Consider the following 24,263-nt stretch of genomic DNA (forward strand, 5'->3'; position numbering starts at 1 on the left):
AGCGCCGCTCAGCTACCGACTGACGGCGGGAAATCGCCACCGATCTGCTGCGTGGGCCCTGTCTGCGCTCCGAGGAGGCTGCGATCTGTGTGCAGCCATGGCCGCCGCCTCGTCGGCGGTCACCTTGCCGACGGTCGTGGAGGCGCTGCTGCGCGAGATGGCGGCGGCGGTGCAGGAGAGCGCGCGAAGTACGGGCCGGCGGGGGCTTAGCTGCGCGGGGGGTGCTGCGCCCCCCGGCCGAAGGGCGACGAGTGGGGCCTGGGCCTGGGGGCGCGGATTGGGGGCCCGCGCCCGCACTCTTCGCGGGGGCCTGTCTTTGCCCTCTTCCCACGTGTTTCCATCTCCAAACCTGCTACTCTTAAAAGAAAGGAAAGGAAAGCAAAAGTGGATTTGTTGGGTCAGGGCGCGAGCCGGCCAGTGGGAAGCATTCCGAGCGCTGCCAGCGGGCTCCCGAGGAGGGGCCCTGAACTGAGGGTGAAAGGGACAGGACTTAAAGAAAGGCCAGTTGTTCAATTATTAGACTTGCTTTAGTCTCTTTCTGAAAACCTGTGTTAATTTTAAAACTACCCTCTCTTACTCTGTGTTCAGCAACTGTGCAAGGGCCACAAACAATGTATACGCAGTGACGAATAAGCCCGGATATGGTGAAAGTAACTTTTTTTCTCTGACCAGCAGAGGGTGCTCTGCGACTGGGTTTCCCTAAGTCCCTGAGCTGATTGCAAGATAGGGTCACAGCCTAGTATTAAGATAATTACAAATAAAAATATATCAACTAGTCAGAACTATTTAACGAAAATAAAAATGGCCATTTAATAAATATGAGGACAGGCTTCAAAATTGTCACTGTTTTAGTCACTTGGATGGCTTTTGCTTTAAAAGGACAGCACTTTAAATTGGTTTATCTCATGTTAATGTTTTTAAAGGACCTAGAAATGTAAACCAGTTTTTGCTTTCTCATTTCAGTTTAAACTGACCCAGACTTCAGTGTATATGTTAAAATTAGGCCAGCCTGGTATTCAAGCACGTTTGATCATTGAAAGGATGGACAAAAAACCAACCTGTTAATCGACTCAGACAGTGGTTGCCAGAAGTAGGATCTGTGTTCCAATGGATTAATCCAAAAAATCTTGAAGGAGAACCAATAGTTGCCCCTCATGCTCATCAACTCAGACACAGGGGCCAATGCCATTGATTTGTGTTTCTTTTCAGCCGTAAGGTTTTCTATTTCAAAATCTTTGTTCTAGACGGCCATACATTCTTCTTAGGTCAAGATGCTGAGTTTACACTTGTGTGATAATATGAAAACTAGTCATACTTGAGCCAGGTAGGAAGCTATGATTACCTTTCCTTTTCTGCATAACTTTTTGCTTTCCGTAGAATTTTAACTATGTTGATTTTGTTTGTAATTTCATTTCCTGTGTATTTATTCCTCATTCAACCTCAACCTCTTTATTATAGTGTTCTTAGCTCAAGATGTTCAGATGAAAGTTTTTATCAATTTTATTTTCCTGAAGAAATCTCTCCTACAGCCTTTTGACTTGGGACTGAACACCAAGATCTCCTTTCACTATTATAATCCTGGAAATCCCCTTTATCTATGTTGAGCCTTGTGTTCAGTATATTCTACATTCTTTTTCTCTATTCACTACCTAATTTTATACAGCACATACTCTACTTCCTGAAGAAGAATGCATGAGGTGTACTTTTTGAGGTTTTACATGTCTGAAAAAGTTTTTCCTACCCTTACATTTAATTGATAGTTTGACTAGGTATTGAATTATATGTTGGAAATAAAATTTCTTCAGACTCCTGAAAGCATTGTTGCACTACATTCTGGCTTCTGGCATGTGACCTATACTAGAAATTTGAATGATCTCTATAAAACAAGTATTCTGAATCTTCTGATAAGGTGTTTTTCTGTTTTACATTTCATTGTATTGTGTGGATACTATAGGTCTTCAAGCTACTAGTTCATGTCCTATTCTAGGAAATTTTTAATTATTCGATTGGTGTGTTTGCTCCTGTTTTCTCATTTCTTTATGGCATTCCTTATATTTTATCACTGAATATTTTATAGTTCCTCTGACTGACTTACCTTTTCTCCTATATTCTTTTTTATGATCCTCACTTTTTGTTTAATAATCTTTCTTTTTATTTTTTTTTATTTTTTACATCATCGTTCATTTTTAAACAATATTTGCTTTCCCCACCCCCTCAGGTGTATTCTCCTATATCCTTTTCTCCATCCTTTCTACTTTCTTTACTTTTGGAGAACTTTCTTCAACTGTATCATCCAGATTTTCTATTGAAGTTTTCATTTCTGCTCTTTTTAATTTACAATTTTTCTCCTTGAAGGTTCATTATGATCATTTGTGCCTGTTTATGGTTACACTGACTTATATTTTCTCTGATATTAATAATAGGTGTTTGAAATTTTCTTTCTGTAGTTTTTTCTCTAATTACCTTCCTTTTGTTCTGTCTTTCCTTTTGTTGTCTGGTCATGTTTAAGAGTGGGAGATTAAAATTTTATCTGAAGCTTTGTGTTGTTAGAAGGGCTTCTGGCCTGTAAATTTCACCATAATCTCACTAGACCATTGGGAAAATCTTTTTAATGGTATTCTTGGGCTGGTGGAATTACCTAGGGAAAACTTCAATCTCCAGCCTAGAGAGGGAAAACCTGATTGCCTGCATTATGGAAGCCATGCTAAGGAAAAGAGTTCACCTGTTTTCAATGTGATATATCCTTATCTTTGTCTACTATTTGCCCCCAGTTCAGATATTGAACCTCTCCAGAAAGTAAACCTACTATTTTGCCAAAGTGAGGGAGGAGCAGTCATGTAAAACTAGGGAGGTGAATAGGCATCCTACTGCTCCTTAAACTCACTTTCAAAGAGTCTTATTTTAGTCCCCATTACATCCCCACTTCTGGAGCTCTCTGGCACCACCAGTTTCTCACAGGGCTCTGGGAGTTGGAGAGTAGATTCCGGAGTGTATATCACATTGCTGCTTGTTTTCCCCACTGCCTGCTTGGGGTTCGCTTTTCTCAGGTCTTGCACATTATTTTCTAACACATCTTAGCTGTTGTTTCTGCCCTCTTCATCCTTTGAAATTTATGCTTTAAAAAAAAAATCTCTTGGGCCTCCCCAGTGGCACAGTGGGTTGAGGGCCACTGTATGAAGCTGTCCTCAGTCTCTGCAGTGCGGGTTCAATTCCCAGCCGGCCAGAGAGATTCCCACATGGCGCAGTGGACCTCTTCCTGTCTCGCCCACTGCTCGCCTCAACAGTGTCTTTGGTCCGTCTGCCTGTTCTGCTTTTCTGCTCCCCACTCTGTCTCTGGTGAATTCTCTCACCCTTCCACGCCTCTGACTGTACCCCAGTTCTTGTATAAATAAATCTTTAAAAAAATTTTAAAAATCTTTTTATTGTTTAGCGGAGTATTGGAAGGAGTAAATTAAACTCAAAGGTTCAATTCACCATCTTACACTAAAGCTTTTTAAGTTATAGTCATTTTAAGATTTTTATGTCTGTGACCCCTGATTTAATTAGCATGATTAATTTTCTCTCCATTCCTATTTTACAGTTCCTGATGAGTATCTATTATCGTAAGTATAAAATCTATTGTATTTGATTTAGTTAGTTATTTATTTTATGTAGAAGAACTGGGGTGTAGGTTCGACATGCTGGGGAGTGAGAGGAGTCATCAGAGACAGAGTAGGGAGCAGAACAGGTGAATTTACTGAAATACACTGCTAAGAGCGGTGGGTGAGACAGGAGAGGTCTGCTATGCAGATATGGGTTAGCTCCCTGGCCAGGCATTGAACTCAGAATGTAGCAGTCATAGCGCTGAGACTTAACCCCTAGGCCACCGGGAGGCCTTGTATTTTATTTATTTTTAACCATTAATGTATTTTAAGAACCAAGTCCTCAACATCAACTCTTCATTTTTAAAAATATTCTTACTAAACTAGGAACAATGGCATGATTGTTAAAAATCTGTCTCAGGTGAATAGCCAACACCATATTTGATCATACAAGACATCCCTGTACTGTCTTATGTTTAGCATCATTTCAGATGTTGTAGCTGTTATACTACTAGCACATTAAAAAGAAGCATACAGATCTGTAAGGAATGTTATTTGTAAATGATATAACTACTTTTTTAAAACATAGAGAATAAAGTTATTTTTTAAAAACACAGAAATTACGAATAGTTTTCCTTTATACACAAAGTTCAAAGATATAATTACATTTCCAATAGCAACAACCAGTGAAAGCTACCTAGGAATAAGTAACAGTAAATTGCATATATATACTTATATTTAAAGTCCATAAAGATAGATAGCTACTTATATCATTGTTTATCTTAGGGGCAAGGAAGAAATTGGAATTTAGAGACTCTATTTCTTAAATTTTTTACATTTTTAGGCAAAAAAACTACTTTCAAAACAAAGAAAATGGGCATATAATAAAACCAGTGCAAAATACCAAAACTTTGGGAAAAAGATAAATGTTACTAGTTAGCATAAAAATACAACTTAAAGAGCTGATTTTCCTTCTCTAAACTGGCTACCCCAAAAAAAAGCAGCAATGATGTTCCAGATATTGAAAAGAACATGGGGTAAAAGGATACCCTACTGGTAGGAATAAAAATTGGAAGGTAATCTGGCAACAGGCAATAGGAACATTAAAACATACATGCTCTTTGACCCAAAAGTTCCACTTAGAAGAAAGTATCCCAAGGAAGTAGTCATGGATGATCATAAAGATTTTCAGTAAGCATATTTTCCTTTTATTATTTGCGATAGCAAAATAAAATACTTGGAAACCATCTAGTAAATCCTGATTATCCAAAGTAAAAATAATTCATCTCTACAGTAGAATTATTTGTAATCATTAAGAGTGCTACAGAGAAAAATGCTTCATTCAAGAGGTGTTCACAGTAACTTTGAAAAGATTCTTATTAGGTCCATATTTTAAAATTAGCTCTGTTTCTCATAAAAGTTTATCAACAAAACTTATTTCTTTGTCCATACAGTTTTCATTTATCTAATCTAAAAATTTCAAATACTCTTCTCATTCTCCTAATAGTTTGTTGAGAAAATGGAGGGACTAGTTTGTTTAGAATGTGGGACCCCCCTGGTGGCGCAGCGGTTGAGCGCTGGGTTGCAAAGCTGCCTGCAGCCTCTGCAGCGCCGGTTCGATCCCCAGCCACTGGGCGAGGATCCCACATGGCGCGTCAGACCTCCCCTGCCACCCGCTGCTCCCCTCAGCAGTGTACTTTGTCAGTCTGCCTGTTCTGCTCTCCGCTCTGGCTCTGGTGAATTCTCTCACCCTCCTGTGCTTCTGACTATACCCAGTGCTTGTATAAATAAATAAATCTTTAAAAAAAAAAAAAGAAAAATGAAGAAGTGAACATTTTAACTACGAAATCTTAACAGAGTTCTGCCCTCTTATTTTGTGTAAAATCATGTGGAGGTTTAAAAAACAAATTTTTTAAAAGATTTATTTATGCATACAAAACCTGGGGTACAGGCCAGAGATGTGGGGTTTGAGAGGATTCACCAGAGACAGTGTGGGGAACAGAACAGACAGACTGACTGAAACACACTGCTGAGGGGAGCAACGGGCAAGGCAGGAGAGGTCTGCTGCGCCATGTGGGTTGCTCCCTGGCTGGGGATTGAACTCTTGCTGCAGAGGCTGCAGATTGCTTAATAGTGAGGTGCTTAACCCCTTGTGTCACCAGGGAGGCCCCTAATTTTTTACTTTTAATTCAACCTAGCAGTTTTATTTTCCAGTTTGTAAACATAATCCATACTAAAAAAAAAATTTTTTTTGGAAAATAAAGGAAAAAAATCATCAACAATTATACTACCTAGTGATAATCCCTGTTACATTTTGGCTAATGATCTTTTCTTTTAATTATTTTATTTTGAGATAATTGTAGATTTTCTTGAAAAACTTTTAGCATCATTGAGGGTTTCTAAATAATTTTATGCCCAGCCTTTCTCCTCTAACATTACAACGTAAGAATTTTCTCACATATCAATTTTTTCCTGATGTATCATTTAACAGCTGAATAATCTCTATTACTCATTTAAAAAAAAAAATACAAATTTAACACCATCAGATGGTTAAACATGAAAATGTCTGGTTAAGATGATGTTGGCAAGGATGTGGAGAAAACAGAACTCCCACGTGCTGATGAGAGTGCTAGTTCCAGTTTCAAAAGCTATTGGCAACACCTTTTAAAGCTGAAAAACGCACATATTCTATACAATTCTACTTTTCATATGTAACCAGGAAGAAATGTCTTTTGTGCACTAAGGGACATGTATGGGGATAATTGAGTATTTTTTATACTAGTATAAAATGAAAAAATCAGAATGCCCATCAACAGGGTATTTAAGAAATAAACCGAAATACATACATACAATGGAATATTATATGGATGTTAAATTTAAAAATACATTTATGTCAACATACATCATTTTTTTAAATTTTTATATCCCCATACAATTGCACCCCCCTTATTTTGGCCCCAATTCATCCTTTCCCTGCCCCCCCCACCCCCCGAGTGTGTCTCTGGTTTATGGTTGTTTGTTGATTTTTTCTTTCTTATATTCTTTTTCCTGGTCCCTTATTTAGGTTTTCTAGATTCCTTCTATGAGTAAGACCATCCGGTATTTTTCTTTTTCTTTCTGGCTTATTTCGCTGAGCATGATCCCTTCCAACTCCATAACATGCATCATTTTTGAAGGAAAACAAGTTACCGAAAAAGCCTATATGGCCTTCCCTGGTGGTCTGTGTGTTAAGTGGCAGTGCTATTATTGCTACAGCCTGAGTTCGATCCCTGGCCAGGGAGTTGACCCACATGGTGCAGCAGACCTCTCCTATCTCACCTGCTGCTCCCCATAGCAGTGTATTTCAGTAAATCTGCCTGTTCTGCTCCCTACTCTGTCTCTGGTGAATCCTCTTACCCACTGCAGCTCCGGCCTACACCCCAATTCTTTTATGCAAAAAAATATTAAAATAAAAGAGCTTTTGTTTAAAAAAAAAGCCTACAATATTCCTTTTGTATTTGTCGAAAATGTACAAAACGGTGCTGTATATATATATATTTAGACACGTGTGTGTATATATGTATGTAAAAGTGTGTAAGTACTATATATATACCACACATACTGTACTGTGTATAGTAAAGTATAAAAACAATAACAGGAAGAAAACCAACAAAGGCATGTAGTTGCCTCTGAGGTGAAGGGAAGATGAGACTAGGAAGCAGCACTATGAAGTATAAGAGGGCTTCTTTATTTGTAAACAACATGTTAATATTTATTTTGGGAAGTTGAGTACATGAGGTTGTTGCTATATTACTATCTTCCAGATTAAAATGAATTTTTAAAAAATGCTGAAGATGGTGATCTTTTAGATCAAGTTATTGAGGTGTCTAATCTGAAGTCAGGCAGTCTAATCTGAAGCCTTTCTGTTTCCCAGGCTGAAATTTATCTTTGGCTCATCAGCAATCCAAGCCTTGGACCTAGTTGATCGAAAGGCCATCACCTTAATCTCTTCACCCAGCGGGAGGAATGTTTACCAGGTAGAAATCTAGAGATGATCTTGACAAAAACCACTTAGGTAAAATGTCTTCATAAATCTATGGAAGCCGGTGCTTAGCTTTAAGTATTTCCTGAACTGCTGAAAAGTTTTTGACCCCATTTAGTAACATTAATAGTAATTAAAATAATATATGACTATTGACTCTACCTAGCAGCGCTTACGGAACCAGCAATGATGTGGAGAGACTTTTTTCTCAGGCTTAATAGAGCATAATGAATTTTTGCTTTCCTGTGGTTTGATAATAGAGGCATGTCTCCCTGCCCCCATAAATGTATTGGTATCTTCCCCCATGCTCATTCACTCTTGCTTACAAGCAAAAGCCAAAGTGCATGTTTGAGATTCTTCCACATGCTCAATTCATCTATCAGAAGTGATCTTTCAAAACTGTTGTCAGGAAATATTTATTAAGGGTCAAACTGCACTGAATGCATATACTCTCCTTGAACCATAATTTTGCCCTCTATAGCTTAAGATAGGCAGATTTTTAAAGTAACAGCTTCTTACCAGACTCCGAATACTTTCATGTGTTCTTAATAATTCTCACCAAAAGCCCAGCAAAGTATTTTGCAGGAAACTAAGATACAGAAAAGTAAATTAACAGTCATATCTGGCAACTGGGATTTGTTAAATGCTATCCCACACTCCTTCTCTATATAAATAGTAGGCTAAACTCCCAGTCTCACCCCCATTAAACCTGTGCTTAGTGAATTAGATTGCCCTTCCCCATTATAGCTTAACTGACCTGACAGAATCTTCATGAGCATCTTCATTAAGCAAAATGTATTAGTAAGTACTGAGTGCTACAGTTAAAACTTTTGGATTTATTTAAAATAGGCTGCTTATTAGTATTTTCTCATGGTGATTGATAGTCAGAACTACTAAATCATTGTACCTGAGGTGTTTCCATTCTCTAATGTTTGTATTTTGGAGTTTTATGTGGTTAAAATACCCTGAAAGAGAGGGACCATTTGAGTTTTCCGATGTCTTAGATTTTTCTGTCTCGGTTCCATTATCAACATAACTAACACTTTACCTGTGCAAGCTGACTTCTGTCTGTAGTTCTGTGATTTAGTTATTCGTTAAAATATTAAAGATTTTGTTTGAAATATTTTAATTATTGATGTTTTGTTCCTCTCGATTGCCATGACTTTTAATTTTCATCATTCATATCTTATATATTAATTACTTTTTTCATCATAAAAAAGCTAATTCTCTAAAATTGTGACTGACAGCTTGGACTTTGAATTAAATGAGGGTGCAGAAATCTTATAAGCACCTTCAAATTAATCTTAATGGTTTCATTGTAGTAATATAATAAGGATTTGGCTTAATACAGCAGTTGATGTGAGATGATAAAGTTGAGTCAGCCACTGCTTTGATACTCAGCTAGTTGTCTTATTATAGGTCAGTCTAATATTCTTACTGTCCTCCAGGTGTAATGGTAATTTATTCTAAAGTTACCTGAGTTGCTTTTTATAAACTTTTTTGGTTCACTTAAGAAGAGGGAAGATGGGTCTCCCTAGTGGCCCAAGGGGTTAAGTCTCAGCACTATGAAACTATTGGCAGCCACTGCAGCATTTCAATCCCCAGCCAGGGAGCTACCCTATATGGTGCAGCAGCTCTCTCCTGTCTAGCCTGCTGCTCCCCTCAGCAGTGTATTTCAGTAGATCCACCTGTTCTGCTCCCCACTCTGTCTCTGGTGAATCCTCTCACACACACCTATCCCCTGCCACCCCAGCACCTCTGGCCTACACTCTAGTTCTAATATGCATAAATAAAATTAAATATTTTTTTAAAGGGATATATCAGTTAAATGAGGCTGAATTATGCTGTGGTAACAGCGACCCAAAATTTCAAAGGCTTATGAAAACAAAATTTTCATTTATACAATATATCTATTAAGAGTCAATCACAACTCTTGTTTCAAAACATCTTCACTCAGGGATCCCAGAAGGTGAAGCAGCTCCTATCTAGAACATTGTGGATCTCATAACAGAGAAAGGAGGACATGGTACAGGCCCATTTTTTGTTTCTACTTGGCTACTCACATTTTACTGGCTAAAGCAGGTCATAGCCAGTGTGTATTTCACAAGGCAGGCATGTATATAATCTTCTTTCAGAGAGGGGCACCAAACATGAGGAACAAAAAGATAGTACAGTTAACCACTGTGGTGGATCCTAGGAGGCTCAGAACAGTCCTAAGATAAAACTTCTCGTGAATGAATGATGATCTAAGCGGATCATCCTCAGAACCTAATTGAAACCAAAGCAGACTTCCTCCAAGTGAGGTTTATACAAGTGTAGTCATGGGTCTGAGTATCCTCTTTCTTGCATGTTTCTTTTTTAAAAAGCTCTCTCCTGGGGATAAACATTCCAGACTATGAGTAGGAGAACTAGGAGCAATTCCTGTTAAGAGGAGGTCATTTTTCCATTGAAGGATGAAGGAACTGAATTAGATCCCTAAGGTAAATTTCCAATTCTAAACATTTCTCACTCATATTTTTGCCTGATTATTAGGTTCATTAGCTGCCCACTGCTAGATAAGGAAGAAGGAAATTCAGAATCTACTATCTCTGTACAATATTTACTGCCTCAGGTAGTTGAACATTTTACTTTTAGTAACTTTCAGCCTTTGAAAGGATCGGGCAAGGCAGAACTTGTCCCCATCTCTAAGTCATTAGACATTTATTCAACATAGTCCACAAAGTAGTCTCATGGACTGGAAATCCACTGTGAGAGGAAACCAGTGGACCCTTCAAGTTAATGTAGAATTCCAGAGACTCATTCCTTTTAAATTTAAATCTAGAGAGAAAAATTACAGAAGATAACTAAAGAAGAAATCTGAATTTTATTCATTGGCACTAGTTTGGAGACCCAGGAATTCTTCATGTCACTGCTGGATATTGGTGGATTTTCTTCCAGGATTAAGTGGGCACAGTCTGCTTTAATGCTGTCCCTTCAGTTTAAGTTTTCCAAATGCAAGAAATTCTTCAGCTGGTATAGGTGAAATATTTAAATCAATAGTCAACTGCTTCAAGACTGGAAATATGTAATATGTGATTTTTTTATTTTCTGATTACTTTTTTCCAATTTTCAGATATTTACTAATCAGTGTAAACCCCAACACAGTACAACACCATAATTTCGTGCATTTAGAGGGGCAGTGTTTCCTCTCTAAGTGGAGAATTGTACAGATGGCTTCTGGAAGACCTTCATTTTAAGCAGCTTTATAGTGAAATATTTCATGTAGAAGTCTGGACCTTATTTCTTCTGTTTGCTATAATCTACATTCACTGAGCAGTACTTGTGTTACTCATTGGGATCCACTTTATTCCAGGGTTCTGGGTTATTCTTTCTGTCCCAGCTGACATTGGATTGAACAGAGCCAGATGCATAACATACAGCACTGCTCTCCTACCTCTGGCTCCAACAGAGGGGGATCAAGCTAGAGTGCTTCTTGGTCTGACTGGGGATGTGGCAGAGCATGGTAGCAGGAAAGGTTTTGGGCTGGGAAGGAGAGAAGAACAAGTCTGCCACAACCAAGTCTCTGAGATGGGATTTTTTAAAATATCTAATTTGTAACTGGTGCTAAAAATTTTAATGGGTACAGTAGGTATCTTTTTATCCAGCCACTGGCCATTCCTGGTAATCTAACAAACCCCAAGCAACTTTGCTCACTTGGTAAAAAAAATCCACCAGTATTCACATTGAGTTTAAAAAACAGAAGTACAATGCTTGAACTTGCTATTGTATAGTCAGTGCCTTACCTGTTGCTTTATTCTTGTGGGAGAGAAAGACTCCAGGGAGTGTTGAATTAAAAAAAAAAAAAATCTGGCCTTTTCATTTAGATTATCATCTTAGAGCCTAAGACTAATTTGAAAGCCCTGAAGCAAATTCCTAAGTGGCAGTTTATTATAAAATAACCCTTGGGATATTTCAACTTCCCTTGGATATTAATCTTACTCTTCCAGTTTGGAAATTAACTGTAGGGAATGAAGCCCTCGACATTTTTGTATTTGCCTGCTTGGTGGCAAAAAAATTTAAACAAGTGATTTCTGCACTTGTTTGTCTAATCACACTACTGACACATCATAATTTCCCCTAAATACCTCATTTTTGTCCCTTGACTGCCAACAGGCTGTTTGTTCTTAGACTGGGCCTTTTTACCAACCTTTCATTTATCTATGTCCTCCATCCATCCTGCTAGATGAATAGGCATATCCGGGCTTGCCTCTTTCTGAGACCTGCATCCTGAATAGCTGAGTCATCCCTTTTGCAATATTCTTGTTTTACTCTCCTACTCTCAAACGCTTTTCAAAAGCCTTTTCCCACTTTCTTCTGAAGACCTATCTTTCTGCCCCATGGCTCACTCTATACTTTTCATATTCTCTTTAGGTGTGTGGTGGAAGCTTTAGAAATTTACATACATGTTGTGAAATACCAAAGATTAAGAAATACCACAATAAAATGTGGTGCTTTGCCCTCTATCTCTTTAGCAGAGAAACACAACGGCTTGTGTTGATGGTTTAAATCATATGAAACTCTTCAGTTTCATTGTATGAAGTCCTTGAGGGCAAAACATTGAGGAGGGAGAAGTCTGCACACAGGGAAGTCAAGTTTCCCCCTTTGTTAAAATATCACTGCAGTTCTTCCCAGTGCAGTTAGCGGGGCAACTCACTGTATCAGATAACGGCAAGAAAGTGGTTTTCCAGCATACCTTTGCAGTCTGATCCCATCTGTCCTTTTCTTTCTAGGTACTTGGAAGTTCTGGTAAAACATACACATGTTTGGCTTCTTGTCATTACTGTTCATGTCCTGCATTTGCCTTCTCAGTGCTACAGAAGAGTGACAGCCTACTGGTGAGAACAGGGAAGACTCTTCCCATTGCAGTTGAATTAGGAGAGAAATCGTTAGCCCTTACTGTGTTTTAGAGTTGCGCAAAATGTGAATTTATTTAAAAATTCATGGATGAAGCTTTGGCGAGGGCAACAGGTAATCCCAAAAGTTGGTGTGGGGAATTAGGTTACCCAATAAAAATATGAACTAAATTGGATATTGGCAACTTTGCATATCCCCAACTCCAGCCATGAGTTATTTCCCATTCTATAAGACAGCCTGGCATTTAGCCATGCTTGACCTTCACAAGGGACACAAGGCCCTTTGATACCTTGGCAATGTCACAGGATTCCAGAGCATCCAGTAGGAACAAGATATACCCAAACAACTCCTACTCCAAAGGAGAAAGCATTACCCACTTGAGAGTAAGTAGCTATTTCTTAAGTCTTGCCAAAGAAAGAAGTTAGAGCATCCATTCCATTCTACCCCTATCTTCTACAGTTAACCTCATAAACATCTTGAGAACTGGGTAGCAAGTTGTGCATCCCTTTGTATGAAAGACCACGTTCATAGATGATGTGCCATAATTCAATTTCACCTGTAAAATGACAAAATTAAATGAGGGCCTCTTACAGACCTAGATCTGTATGTTCTGTGATATAAGGTCCAGCACAAATTATCTCCCATAATGTGTCCAGGCCAGTATATATGAGGGCTCCGTCACAACTCTCCTCCCCTCACCTCCACCGCACCCCCTACAGCAGACAGTAGACTCTTGAGTACATGGTTAAAACGGATAAACCTGTCCTTATGAGGTAGCTGTCAGGTTTAAATAAGATGATCTGTGAGAAGCAGTTAGCCATATAGTACCTCAAGGAATGTTAGCCATTGCTATTAAGAGGTTTCTGGAGGTAAGGACAAAAGATAATTTAGGACTGAAAGGAAGACCCTGTATTGTTTTACTCTAGAAAAACATCATCTAGATCAAAACTTTCCCAAAGCACCAAAGTAAAAGTTTGTCCCCTCTAATTTCTAGAGAGAATACACCTGTCTCATTATCTTTTTTTTTTTATATAATTTTTTTTTTTATAGAGGCATGTTTTATTTATTTATTTGCTTCTTTGTTTGTTTATACATGCACTGGGTACAGTCAGAAGCGCGGGAGGGTGAGAGAATTCACCAGAGCCAGAGCGGGAGCAGAGCAGGCAGAAGGACCGAAGTACACTGCTGAGGGGAGCAGCGGGCGGCAGGAGAGGTCTGCGCGCCATGTGGGACCCTCCTCCGGTGGCCGGGGAGCAGCCGGGGATCGAACCGGCGCCGCAGAGGCTCTGGGCAGCTTCGCAACCCAGCGCTCAACCGTCGCGCCACCGGGGAGGCCCTGTCTCATTATCTTTATCTTCAGATTTTAGGCAATGAGTTAAAGGCTCATAATTTGTGCACCCCACTAAATGCAATGGTAGTGAGAGGTCTTGGCCAGCCTGGCTCTGCCTGTCTCTAAGGAATCTGTATGTTTTGTATTCTAGTGCAAGCATCTCTTGGCAGTTTATCTTAGTCAAGTTATGCAGACCTGTCAACAGCTAAGTGTCTCTGACAAGCAACTGACTGACATATTATTGATGGAGAAGAAACAAGAAGCATGAACATCATATTTTAAAACAAGTTCCATCAAGAAATGCATTTAACCAGCAATGGCTCACATGGGAGAAGGGTGAAACAGGTCTTTGAGAGACTTCTTGTTACTGTCCCTTTTCCCTGCTGAACTGCAGAAGGAACTGTATCTTGGAACCAGGATGTGTAGGGTTTAAAGCCCTATATGTCTCCTCCTGAAAAATCTGAACCAACCTCTGTGCTCCTTGGGTAAACACTTTCCTTAATAGAATCAAACATTTTAGACCCAATCAAAGTCTAGAATCGTGTCGTATGCACAATTAGTTAGGTTCTTAAGTACTCAAGTGACTACCAGTTTTTAAGAAGTTGGAATGATAGATAAAACTGAGATAAAATTTAGATCAGTAAGTGTAGTTCTTTTCCCTGGGTCCATAAAATTATTCTAGCAGTAAGAGATGAGAACACAGATGTTACTAAAAGCAGCAAGTATAAAAAGACTTAGGGTTTGTGGTTTCAGTAAGCTTCAGATATCTGTGGTATTGGCGCCAAAATAGTTCAAGTATGCTGTATTTTTAGAAAAGCAGTATCTAGAACAAGGGAAGTACTGGTTTTGTTCTACATGTATTTCTGAGCTTTATAACAAGCCAAATGAAGAGACAGACAAAAAAATCATGTCCTAGAAGGAAACTAAGGCTACTATTAGGGATTTCTAGTCTGAAGAAGAAAAGGAAAAAGATATCAGGAGGAGTTAGAAGCAAGATAAAGTGTTCTCAGTTGTACCCCAAGAGAGATCAAAGGAGCAATGATAGATGAAAATGAGATAGATTTCAGCACAGACAAGAACCTCTTAATAGGTGAAGCTGTCCATAGCCACAATAAGATCTTACAAGGATAAAATTCCCTGTCTCTGTACGACTTTCTTAAACGTGCAGCGTCCTTGCTGGGATATTGCAGAAGAAACTGAAGCAATGAGCACACATATGAAACAAGTGATTTTACAGCCCAAGAAGTCTCCAACCCTGTGCTCCAGAAATATGAGGTGCAAGTAAGAGCTGTGTGAAAAGGCCACAGATATTGCAATGTTCTGTGGTTGGCAAATAAAATTTATCAAGATTTCTCTACTACTTGGGAAACCTGGACTTTATTTCACCTAATATGTGTATACAGTTACATAATTTTACTTAGTAAAAATTTCACTTTGGTTTCCAGCAACTTGGCCAAACTTGAGTTTGAGAGAAAAGTAGAAAAATTCACCACCTAACTCTAACAGGAGGAACGGGAAAAGGAATCTTCTAGAGAAGGGGTCTTGTTTCTCAAGTTTTTTCTTCCCATTATCTGATGATATTTCACTTAAGAACTTTGAGTCATTTCTCTGTATAAAAACAACAAGTTTCTTGATTGAAGAAGTATACTTTTAATTTTCCTTGTCACCTTTATAGGAACAGCCATATATATTTAGTATGTTCAACTTTTATTTTTCCATTGCTTCTAAGTTAAAAATATTTGTATAATAATAGTTCACAGTGTTTCACAGTAAAATAGTTTCAATCATTTGCTGCCATGAAAGTATGAGACTCTTTAAAAAAAAAAAAAGTCTTTTACAATCTATTCAAGCCGTCAATATCATCCACACAGTAAGAGCAGCCAGATAGAACCATAAATACATTTGTCAACTCTTGGAGCCTACTGTTAACATGTACATATTAATTAGATAAGTGGTAATTCCAGAGAAGTGCTCAAAAGATGCAGCCCATATGCTTGTGAGGTTTAATTGTCTTTCACAATGAGAATCAGCCAGTTATGTCCTTTCCTTTTGTTTGTTGTAAATTTGTGCCTTCTCAAAAAGGCCAGAGCCTAGGTCATCGACCCATATCAAGAGCAGGCTGTGTGCCCGCCTGCCCACTCCCATTCTTGAGGACATCTGTCTGACAGACAACATACCTGGAGATGATTTTGTGAAAAGTATAGCGAAAGTCTCGGTTCCGGTAGGCATAGACAATGGGATTGACAACTGAGTTGGCATGTGATAGGAGAATAGCCATGTTTATTGTCCACTTGGGTTTATCACTAGGATGTGCGAGTTGAAAATGAGTTATACAGTTGATGGCATGTACTGGTAGCCAGCACATAGCAAAAATCCCAACAATCATGGCCAGGGACTTGGCTGCATGGATCTCCCGCTGGAGGGTGGTCCTCGAGTGGTCCATCAGCTCAGTGCGCTGTAGCTGCTTGCAGGCCACAGTGAAGATCTTGATGTAGATTACCAGCATTATGAGAAGTGGGGGTAGGACACACCCAAAGAAATTGAAATATACCATGTAGCTCATGGGGACCACACACTCAAAGAAACATCCCTTACAGCAGCAGATTTCATTCGTGGTTCCATTCAAAGATTGTGTGCAGTTTTGGTCTTTGTCATTCCATCCCAGGAACGGAGTCAATCCAATGCCAAAGGCAAGGACCCAGAGGACAGCAATGACTCTTCTTGCTCGGGTCCCAGTGACCAAACTCTTATACCTGTTCGAAAGAACATCATCAATTATCATTGTCAAATTACAGTCCTCTGCAGCCAAAGTTGAAGACCCCACCTGGTTTTCCATAGTCTATGGCCCTAACAGGGTCTAAGGCTTGCCCTCAAAGGGCACCATACTTTTACCTTCAACACTAAGAACATGTCAACAAATATGAACAGCTTTGCTCTATCAAGCTCAATAAGGTCTTCATTCTTGACTTAGGAATCACCTCTGTTGAGTGACAAATCATAGCCAATGGGAACAAGTGGAGAAGACTTACAGGGTGCTTCCTCACAACCTGCACACCAACCTTTGAGTCTGGGTCTTCTCTAAGACACTGTTCTTGGTGGTTGAGATAGGCCAGATTGAATAGAACACGGAGATCCCTGCCTTTAAGGGAACTGTATTCTAGCAGGGAGAGACAGATAATAACAAACATAGGGTAGTAGATTATATATTAGGAGGAGCAGTGTGGAATGAAGAAAACGCAGAGTAAGGGAGACCAGGACTAGCAAGGACTAACTTTAAAGAGGTCAGTTAAGGAAGGTTTCATTAATAAGGTGACACTTGAACAAAATGAAGTGAGATCAGAGCCTGAAGGAGTCAGCATTCTGAGCTGGTGGCTCTGAGCAAGAACCCTCGTCTCCCACAAATACCACCAAGTTTACCTCTGAGTATGGGAAGAATCATCCCAGAATACCTCTGTAAAACAGAGATCGAGAGTCTGGCAAAGTTCCTACTGTCCCTCCTAGCAACAGAGTTGATTAAAAACTGGAAAATAACTTAGTAACAGCGAACAAATTTCAGTCATTTTTAAATCATTGAAACTTAAGTAACTAGAACTCACAATATGCATTATAGACATTCTGCTGTATAAACATCCATATATGGTTTATAGTAAGGCCATAAACTTTGCCATTAATAACCGGTCCATATAACACATATCCAATGTAATGTATGGCATAAAATCTTTCTGTAACACCTGGGAGGAAAACTGGGAAATAATATGACACATTAAGACGTCCAGTTTCCTTTGCCTGCAGGATAAAGTGTATACTTTTCAACATGGCCCATAGGGTGCTCCAGGTCTCAGCCTCACATACCCTGTCCCTGCCATTCCTGCCCAGGGGCTCCCTACTGGCTCATGCTTCTTGCAACATCAGAAAAAACAGTTTTCCTTTCCCTGTTTCAAGAGTCACCTCCTTCCCTGATTACCTCTTGGCCAGAGGTCACTCCCATCCTCTGCCCCATACCTGTCATAGAGCTTGTTTATCTGTTACATGTGCTTTCCGTCAACTAGAACATCAACCTCTTAAGGACTGGGACCATGATCCTTTGCACTGATATCCCAATGGCACGTACTAAATTCTTAATATGGCCATTAGACTATTTTCTTCATTTGTTACCTGATTTATCAAATAATTTTAAAACATTCTACTTATTAGGAATTCTTGGTGCTATGATGTGGGACAGAATTGGGACAGTTTGCTGAGGGAGTTAATTGAGATCTTGTGCCTCATAATTGACAGTAATACCTAATCTTTTCTGCTGCCTCTTATGGCAGCTCTCACCAAGAGACAACTAAATTGTGGGGCCTTTACGGCAGATCACCTGGTAGACTCAGTTGCTCACTGAATACTTCTTGGCTAATAAATCCATCTATTCTCTTTCTACTTCTTTGCTCATTCAGGAATGTAAAAAAAAAAAATGTTATTCATGTCCATTGCTCCATCAGAGGCATGAAGAATACAATTAGTCCCTGCAGGATAAGCAGGATCAAGCACCAAGCACTTCGAGTCACAAGACTTCAGATCCAGGAGGCAACCTGCCTGACAGGCCAGCCCTGGGGTCTGAATTATTGTTGGCCAAACTAAAACAAAGGCCATGTTTCCATCCTCTTGCTGGTAATAGTCTGGAGAGGATATGTGAGGTGCTTCTGGCCAGTGGTGCAAGTCTACTAGCAGACTTCCAGGAAGGGTTTTACTTCTTGATAAAAGGAAAGAGATCCTTGAGGAGAGAGAGCTCTTTCCTATGCCCAGCCCTTTTTACTTTTGATATTCTTATGGGAGGCTGTGGTGCCTAGAGCTGCAGCAGCCAGCTGCTGATCATGAGTGACAAATCTGAAGACAAAAAAAAGCAAAGCGCCTAGGTCCTTGATTACATCTGAATCACTAAAGTAACCCCAGAAATATAATGGCTCCATAGTTTGGTGTCAAGAGATAACTAAATAGTTGCTTGAGCCACTGTGTACCTGCAGCCAAAGTTGAGTCATACTAACTGGAACGAACTTTTATCTCTTCTAGTCCAACTTCACTTATTTTTCATATAAGGAGACAGAGATACAAAGTCTTTGAGTAATGAAAGACTCAAAGACCAAAGGCAAAGTCAGGATTTTCTAGCCTGTGTTCTTTGTACCACATTATGTTGCTGCTTATTTTACTTGATTTTTTTTAAAAACAATATTAGACACAAAGTACTCTGCACATGGTGGGCTCACACGGAGGGGGGGCTTCCCACTAGAGTTTAAAACAACACAGAATCTACCCACATCTGACTTCTCAAAGCTATTGGATCCTGTACTATCAATACTTTTATGCCAAATTATCCTAGATAATATAAAGCAACTGATTACATGAGGGCAGCAGCTGGTCACAGCTTTGTGAAACTCCCCCTCCCCTTTTCTTTACCATTTATTGGTTCATTATTTCATTCAAAGATTTCTTCCTTTGTAACATGCACTCTGCTAGGCACTGACAACATAATCACATCCCTCAGGGATTATAAGATAATGGAAGAGACAGGAAATAAGTAAACACACAAATATGTAACTATGAATCAGAATGAGTTTGGTGAACCAAAATGAATAGCAGGCAGATAAGAAAAACAGGAAGACATTAGATTATAGTCTGTCAGCGAAGGCCCTTCTCAAGCAGAAAGCTAAAGATTAAGAAGGACTAAAAAATTTGAAACACGGAGAGAAAAGCATTCCAGCCAGTGAGAACAGAATATGCTAAGAATTTCAGACAGGAGAAAATTTTACTTTTCTGAGGAAGCAAAAGTAAACATGATGACCTAAGATGAGGCCAGGGCCAGCTCCTAAGCCATGGGAAGGAATTTGGATTGTATTCAAAATGCAATGGGAAGCTATTGAAAGTGTCTAAGCAGGGGGATGTTTTATACAGCTCACATTATGGAGACTGAATCTTAGGGGAGCAAGAAGAAAGCCAGAGAGATCAGTTAGCAAACTTACTTTTTTTTTTTTTAATTACCAAAGTTCTTTTATTATTTTTTATTTGTTTGTTTATTTATTTACTTGTACAAGCACTGGGTACAGTCAGAGGCACGGGAGGGTGAGAGAATTCACCAGAGCCAGAGCAGGGAACAGAACAGGCAGAGTGACGAAGTACACTGCTGAGGGGAGCAGCAGGCGCTGCAGGAGGGGTCTGCGCGCCATGTGGGGCCCTCGCCCAGTGGCAGGGGATTGAACCGGTGCTGCAGAGGCTGGGGACAGCTTCGCAACCCAGCGCTCAACCGCTGCACCACCAGGGGGAGGCCCCAGTTAGCAAACTTTTAATAGTTAATTCAAGAGAAAATGTTGTCTTGGACAGGGTGATCGCAAAAATTGTGCACAAAGTTACACACTTTGGAGGTAGGCCAACAGGTCTTAAAGATGGACTGGCTATCAGAAAATAGATTAGCAAGGATGATTCCTAGAATTTAGTAAGTGAAGAGTGGATTGCAAGGAAATAAGATCAAGAGAAGGTGGGTGTTAGTATTTCAATGAAAATGAAGATTAGAGGATGCATTAAAAAAAAAGGCAAGATTATAAAAGAAGCTAAGAATCTTCTCGGCTAATATTGGGGCTGAGAAGCTGTGGGATCCAGGGTGCATGAGAAGAGAATTTCCCCGGCTGAGCGGGAGAAAGGACAGGGCCAGTGCTGCAAGGGCAGGTGGTAGGAAGATGGCATCAGAATACCCTTTGTGAGCTGCTATCAACTCAGACAAGTGTGATAAAGGCTGACACTTGTGTTGTCTCTGGGAAAAGGGAGCTTGCTAGAAAAAATACAAAATAGCCTTTGTGGTTTTGAGGGGGTGCAGCTTTCGTTGTTGGTAAGGTGCAGGCTTGACCAGGCAGTTGAAGAACAAGCTTCCCATTCTAGCAATTTTTGAGCCACTTCAACAAACACCAAGTTTCAAAGACATATACCTGTAGGCCCCAGATCCTTACACCTGCTGTACAGAACACACCAGTAACAGAATCTGCACCCCAGAAGCACCCACTCGAGGAGGACTAAGCTACACAGCATACGCATCTCACTCACACCATGCCTCAGGAGGCTAGAGCTGCCATCTCCAGTTTATAGATGGGGAACAGACTCAGAGAGGTTAAATTATTGGCCTGCTGCCCCTAAATTGCAGTCAAGACTGAAACCCAATCTAATTAGACCCAAAAGTAGTCAATTCCCTGCTTAGGCATCTACAGACCTCCAGCATTCACTTCACAAATCCCAGCTCCCTACTCTGCCTGGCCACCCAAACATGGCTCATCACAGTACAGCCCCCTAGAGTCAGCTGCCTTTCCTCCACCCCCCCCCCACCCCCGATATCCCGATATCTGTAGCCTTGCCAGAGTTGTTTGGCAATTCCAGGGACTGCGGCCAGCCACATGGGAACCAGAGACTTGAAGGCAAAGGCCTCTTCTGCCCCCGTGGTAGGCTGTCCTCAAGAGGTAGCAAGACACGTGTTCTTTATATTCTGTTAGAGAAAACAACCACAAGTTTGGGCTCACAACTGCACCCCTTAGGAGAAAAGACAGAAGCACTTTTAGCACTGGAGCTGTAGCTCCAGTAATGGCAGAACAGTCACTGTCCATGAGCTACATGCCTGGACCCAGGAGAGTGAGAGGCAGTCAGCGATGCTCTAGAAAGTAGGTAGATGTTCCTGTACTGAGCAGGCTGCTGGAAGGGGTGACTCCTGGGGTGTCTAGGACCTACTGAAGGTTCTGGTGACCTCCTGCCAGGTTCTTATCCCCACTTCCAGCTGTATTAGACACAGGCCATGTCCTTTCATACAACTGCCCCTATGGCAGTCACTTTTTTACTATCCAGGACACCAAGCCCAACAGTAAGGCCAAGGAAGGGGGACTTATGCTCCAAGTGCAGAAGTAACAGGCAATGTAGGAAGGAATAAAGGAAACACAGGCAGCATTATTATTCAAGGCAAGCAGGAACAATTCCAGACTTTGCAGGCCCATACAAAAGGGCTATTCTGGGAAAGTCCATGCTCTGGGAAGAGGCTAGGCCCCACTGCTGTGCACAGAACTGTGTTGTGATCCACCCATTCTCTACATAAGGGGCTCATTAGCTAAGAAGACTGATAGAAAAAAAAATCACATGGAGGGAAATCAACAAAAAGGCAGAGTTTGGACACTGGGGTTATATAACGTAGTCAAAGGGAATGGCCAAGTTCTGCAGCACAGTGCCGGCCTATTTCTAGAGCAGAGTCTGTTCCTCCTCTGGCTCAGCAGCCCTCAGCTCAGGACTCAGGCCAGGCTGCCTTAGAAAATTAGAGTTTTCAGCACTCAGCATGCTTTTAATTCAGTAGATTTCCAAAGGGCAACTATTCTGGGCAGGGGTATTGAGCCTGGCCAATCCGTCCAGGGGCTAGAGTGAGTCTTGAGCTCGCCATCAAAAAAGTGGGGATAACAGTGACTGCAGAATCCAGGTCCATGTGGCTGCTGAGACATTTAACATTGGTAGATTGTGTACAAAAGCACTTTGTAAATGCCAACTTATATGGAGTTCTGTCACTGCTTCTTAAAATTATTTACTTGTTTAGGGACTTAATTCTTTCTATTCTGTCCAGCTTACAAGTTTCATCCCTCTGTAAACATAGATCTTCCTTGACTTAGGATGGGGGTAAGTCCAAAACACTGGTAACAGAGTCCACGGTAAAGTATTGGTTATTCACCTTCATGATCACATGTCTTCCTGGGAGCTGCCTAGGATCCAGAGTGTATCATACGGCATATCACTAGCCACGGAAAAGACCAAAATTCAAAATTTGAAGTAAGGTTTCTACAGAATGTATTTGCTTTTGCACCACTGTCAAGTAAAAAATAAAAAATGTGTACAAACATTCAATAAAGCAATACATACATTGCTGGAACTTCCCATGTTCACACATATAACAGCACTTCTGTGAAAAGGGGACTAGGACAGACTTACTGAAAACCCAGTTTTGCAACTAACAAATATAACTGGGACCCCCAGGCAGGCAATTCAGCAGTGCTAGAGGCTGCTAGGTGAATATTAAAAAGACAAGACAAAAAGTCTAACGGAAATCCTGGCAAAACTTTAACTAGAGCAAGGCTGTTAGGTGCTGAGACAATGCAGATGAAAGAGGAGGTCTGAGCCAAGAGCTATTATTAAGCTGGGCATGGTAAGCAGTGCGGGCTGCCACAACCAAGACCAAGAGGCTGATATGGCTTGGCTTTCTGAAGAAGGAGGCCGAGGAACAGACAGGGTCTACTTCCCTTGTTCCTGGGAGTCCAGCTGGGCTTCTACTGCACTGCATTCAAACGGAAGGTTTTTGCCTTTCCTGGTGAAGACTATAATGCTGTTGCTTCACTATTTCAGCTCCCTTTGCCTAGGCAAAATCCTAGATAAACCAGAGCAATGCCCTCCCTCACCTCTCTCACACGCACTAAGTGTTCACATTACAGAAATTCACACCGGGAGTAACCAGTTTACACTGACGCACACTACTGGGTTTCACCCATGATTTCCACAGGAACCCCTCCCATATAGGTACATTTTCTGTCTCCCACTGAATCATGAATGCCTCAATGGCAGAGACTATCTAGTTCACTGTTGTATACAAAATACCTAAAACCTTGGCACAGCAAATGCTGAATAAAAGCCTGAATTTATAAAAAGAGAACAGAACTCTGACTTCTTAATCATATATATATATGTTTAACACTCACTTGGTAGCTCTAAAAAAAGCAAGAAATGGGGTATATAAACATTTCTACAACTCCAACTCATAGATCACAAGACCTGCCTGAGGGAAATACTTAAATATTTATGCTGAGTAGTTGCTTCCCATGTTTCAGATTTCTCATGGAACCAAACTAACAGAGCTTTGAAAAATATGACAGTGGTAAATGGCACCAGAACTTTAGTGGTGGGTGTGGTGTGAAATATATATATTTCACAATATATATATATATATATAGAGAGAGAGAGAGAGAGAGTAAAATAATAAAAACTATTTTCAATAATAAAAAAAAAACTTTTCATGGACTGAGGAGGAAATAGAAACTTTGAGTAGCACAGTATCCATTAAATAGAATTCATAACTAAAAAGCTTCCCACAAAGAAAACTTAAGACCCAAATGACTTTAGAACTGAATTCTTTCAAACATTTAAGGAACAAATAAAACCATTCGTACATTCAAAAAAATAGTAGATACTGTTTGATTCTATTTATATGAAATTCAGGTCTGTGAGTGGAAAGGCTCACCATTTGTGGTAAATGTACTGAGAACAATCTGCTGGGTCTCCACAGCTTAAGGTGCTCTAGCTCTAGCCTGCAGGCTAATCTGAGGAAAGGTCAGCGCCTGCCTACCCACTAGATAGCGGCGCATGGTCACCAGGGCAAATCTACAGGCTGAGCCTTGTGAGG

The 24,263-nt window shown here is 40.3% G+C and overlaps 2 protein-coding genes across 2 annotated transcripts in view; one reads left to right on the forward strand and one right to left on the reverse strand.

Moving 5' to 3' along the window:
- Positions 1–15,600, forward strand: ZSWIM7 (zinc finger SWIM-type containing 7). The gene is made up of 5 exons (XM_037494504.2): positions 1–188; positions 3,581–3,602; positions 7,495–7,597; positions 12,372–12,476; positions 13,977–15,600. Exons 1-5 carry the CDS (start codon positions 98–100, stop codon positions 14,091–14,093), a joined length of 438 nt encoding a protein of 145 aa, XP_037350401.1. The 5' UTR covers positions 1–97; the 3' UTR covers positions 14,094–15,600.
- The window catches only part of ADORA2B (adenosine A2b receptor), a 23,794-nt gene continuing 13,716 nt past the window's right edge, over positions 14,186–24,263 (reverse strand). Inside the window, exon 2 of the mRNA XM_037493243.2 lies at positions 14,186–16,578. Within this exon, the coding sequence (XP_037349140.1) occupies positions 15,921–16,578 (658 nt within the window). The 3' untranslated portion in view covers positions 14,186–15,920. The remainder of the gene's footprint in view (positions 16,579–24,263) is intronic.

This window comes from Talpa occidentalis, unplaced genomic scaffold (genome assembly GCF_014898055.3).
Source record: "Talpa occidentalis isolate TD23 unplaced genomic scaffold, MPIMG_talOcc4v2.1 talOcc4.7, whole genome shotgun sequence".
Lineage (NCBI taxonomy): Eukaryota > Metazoa > Chordata > Mammalia > Eulipotyphla > Talpidae > Talpa > Talpa occidentalis.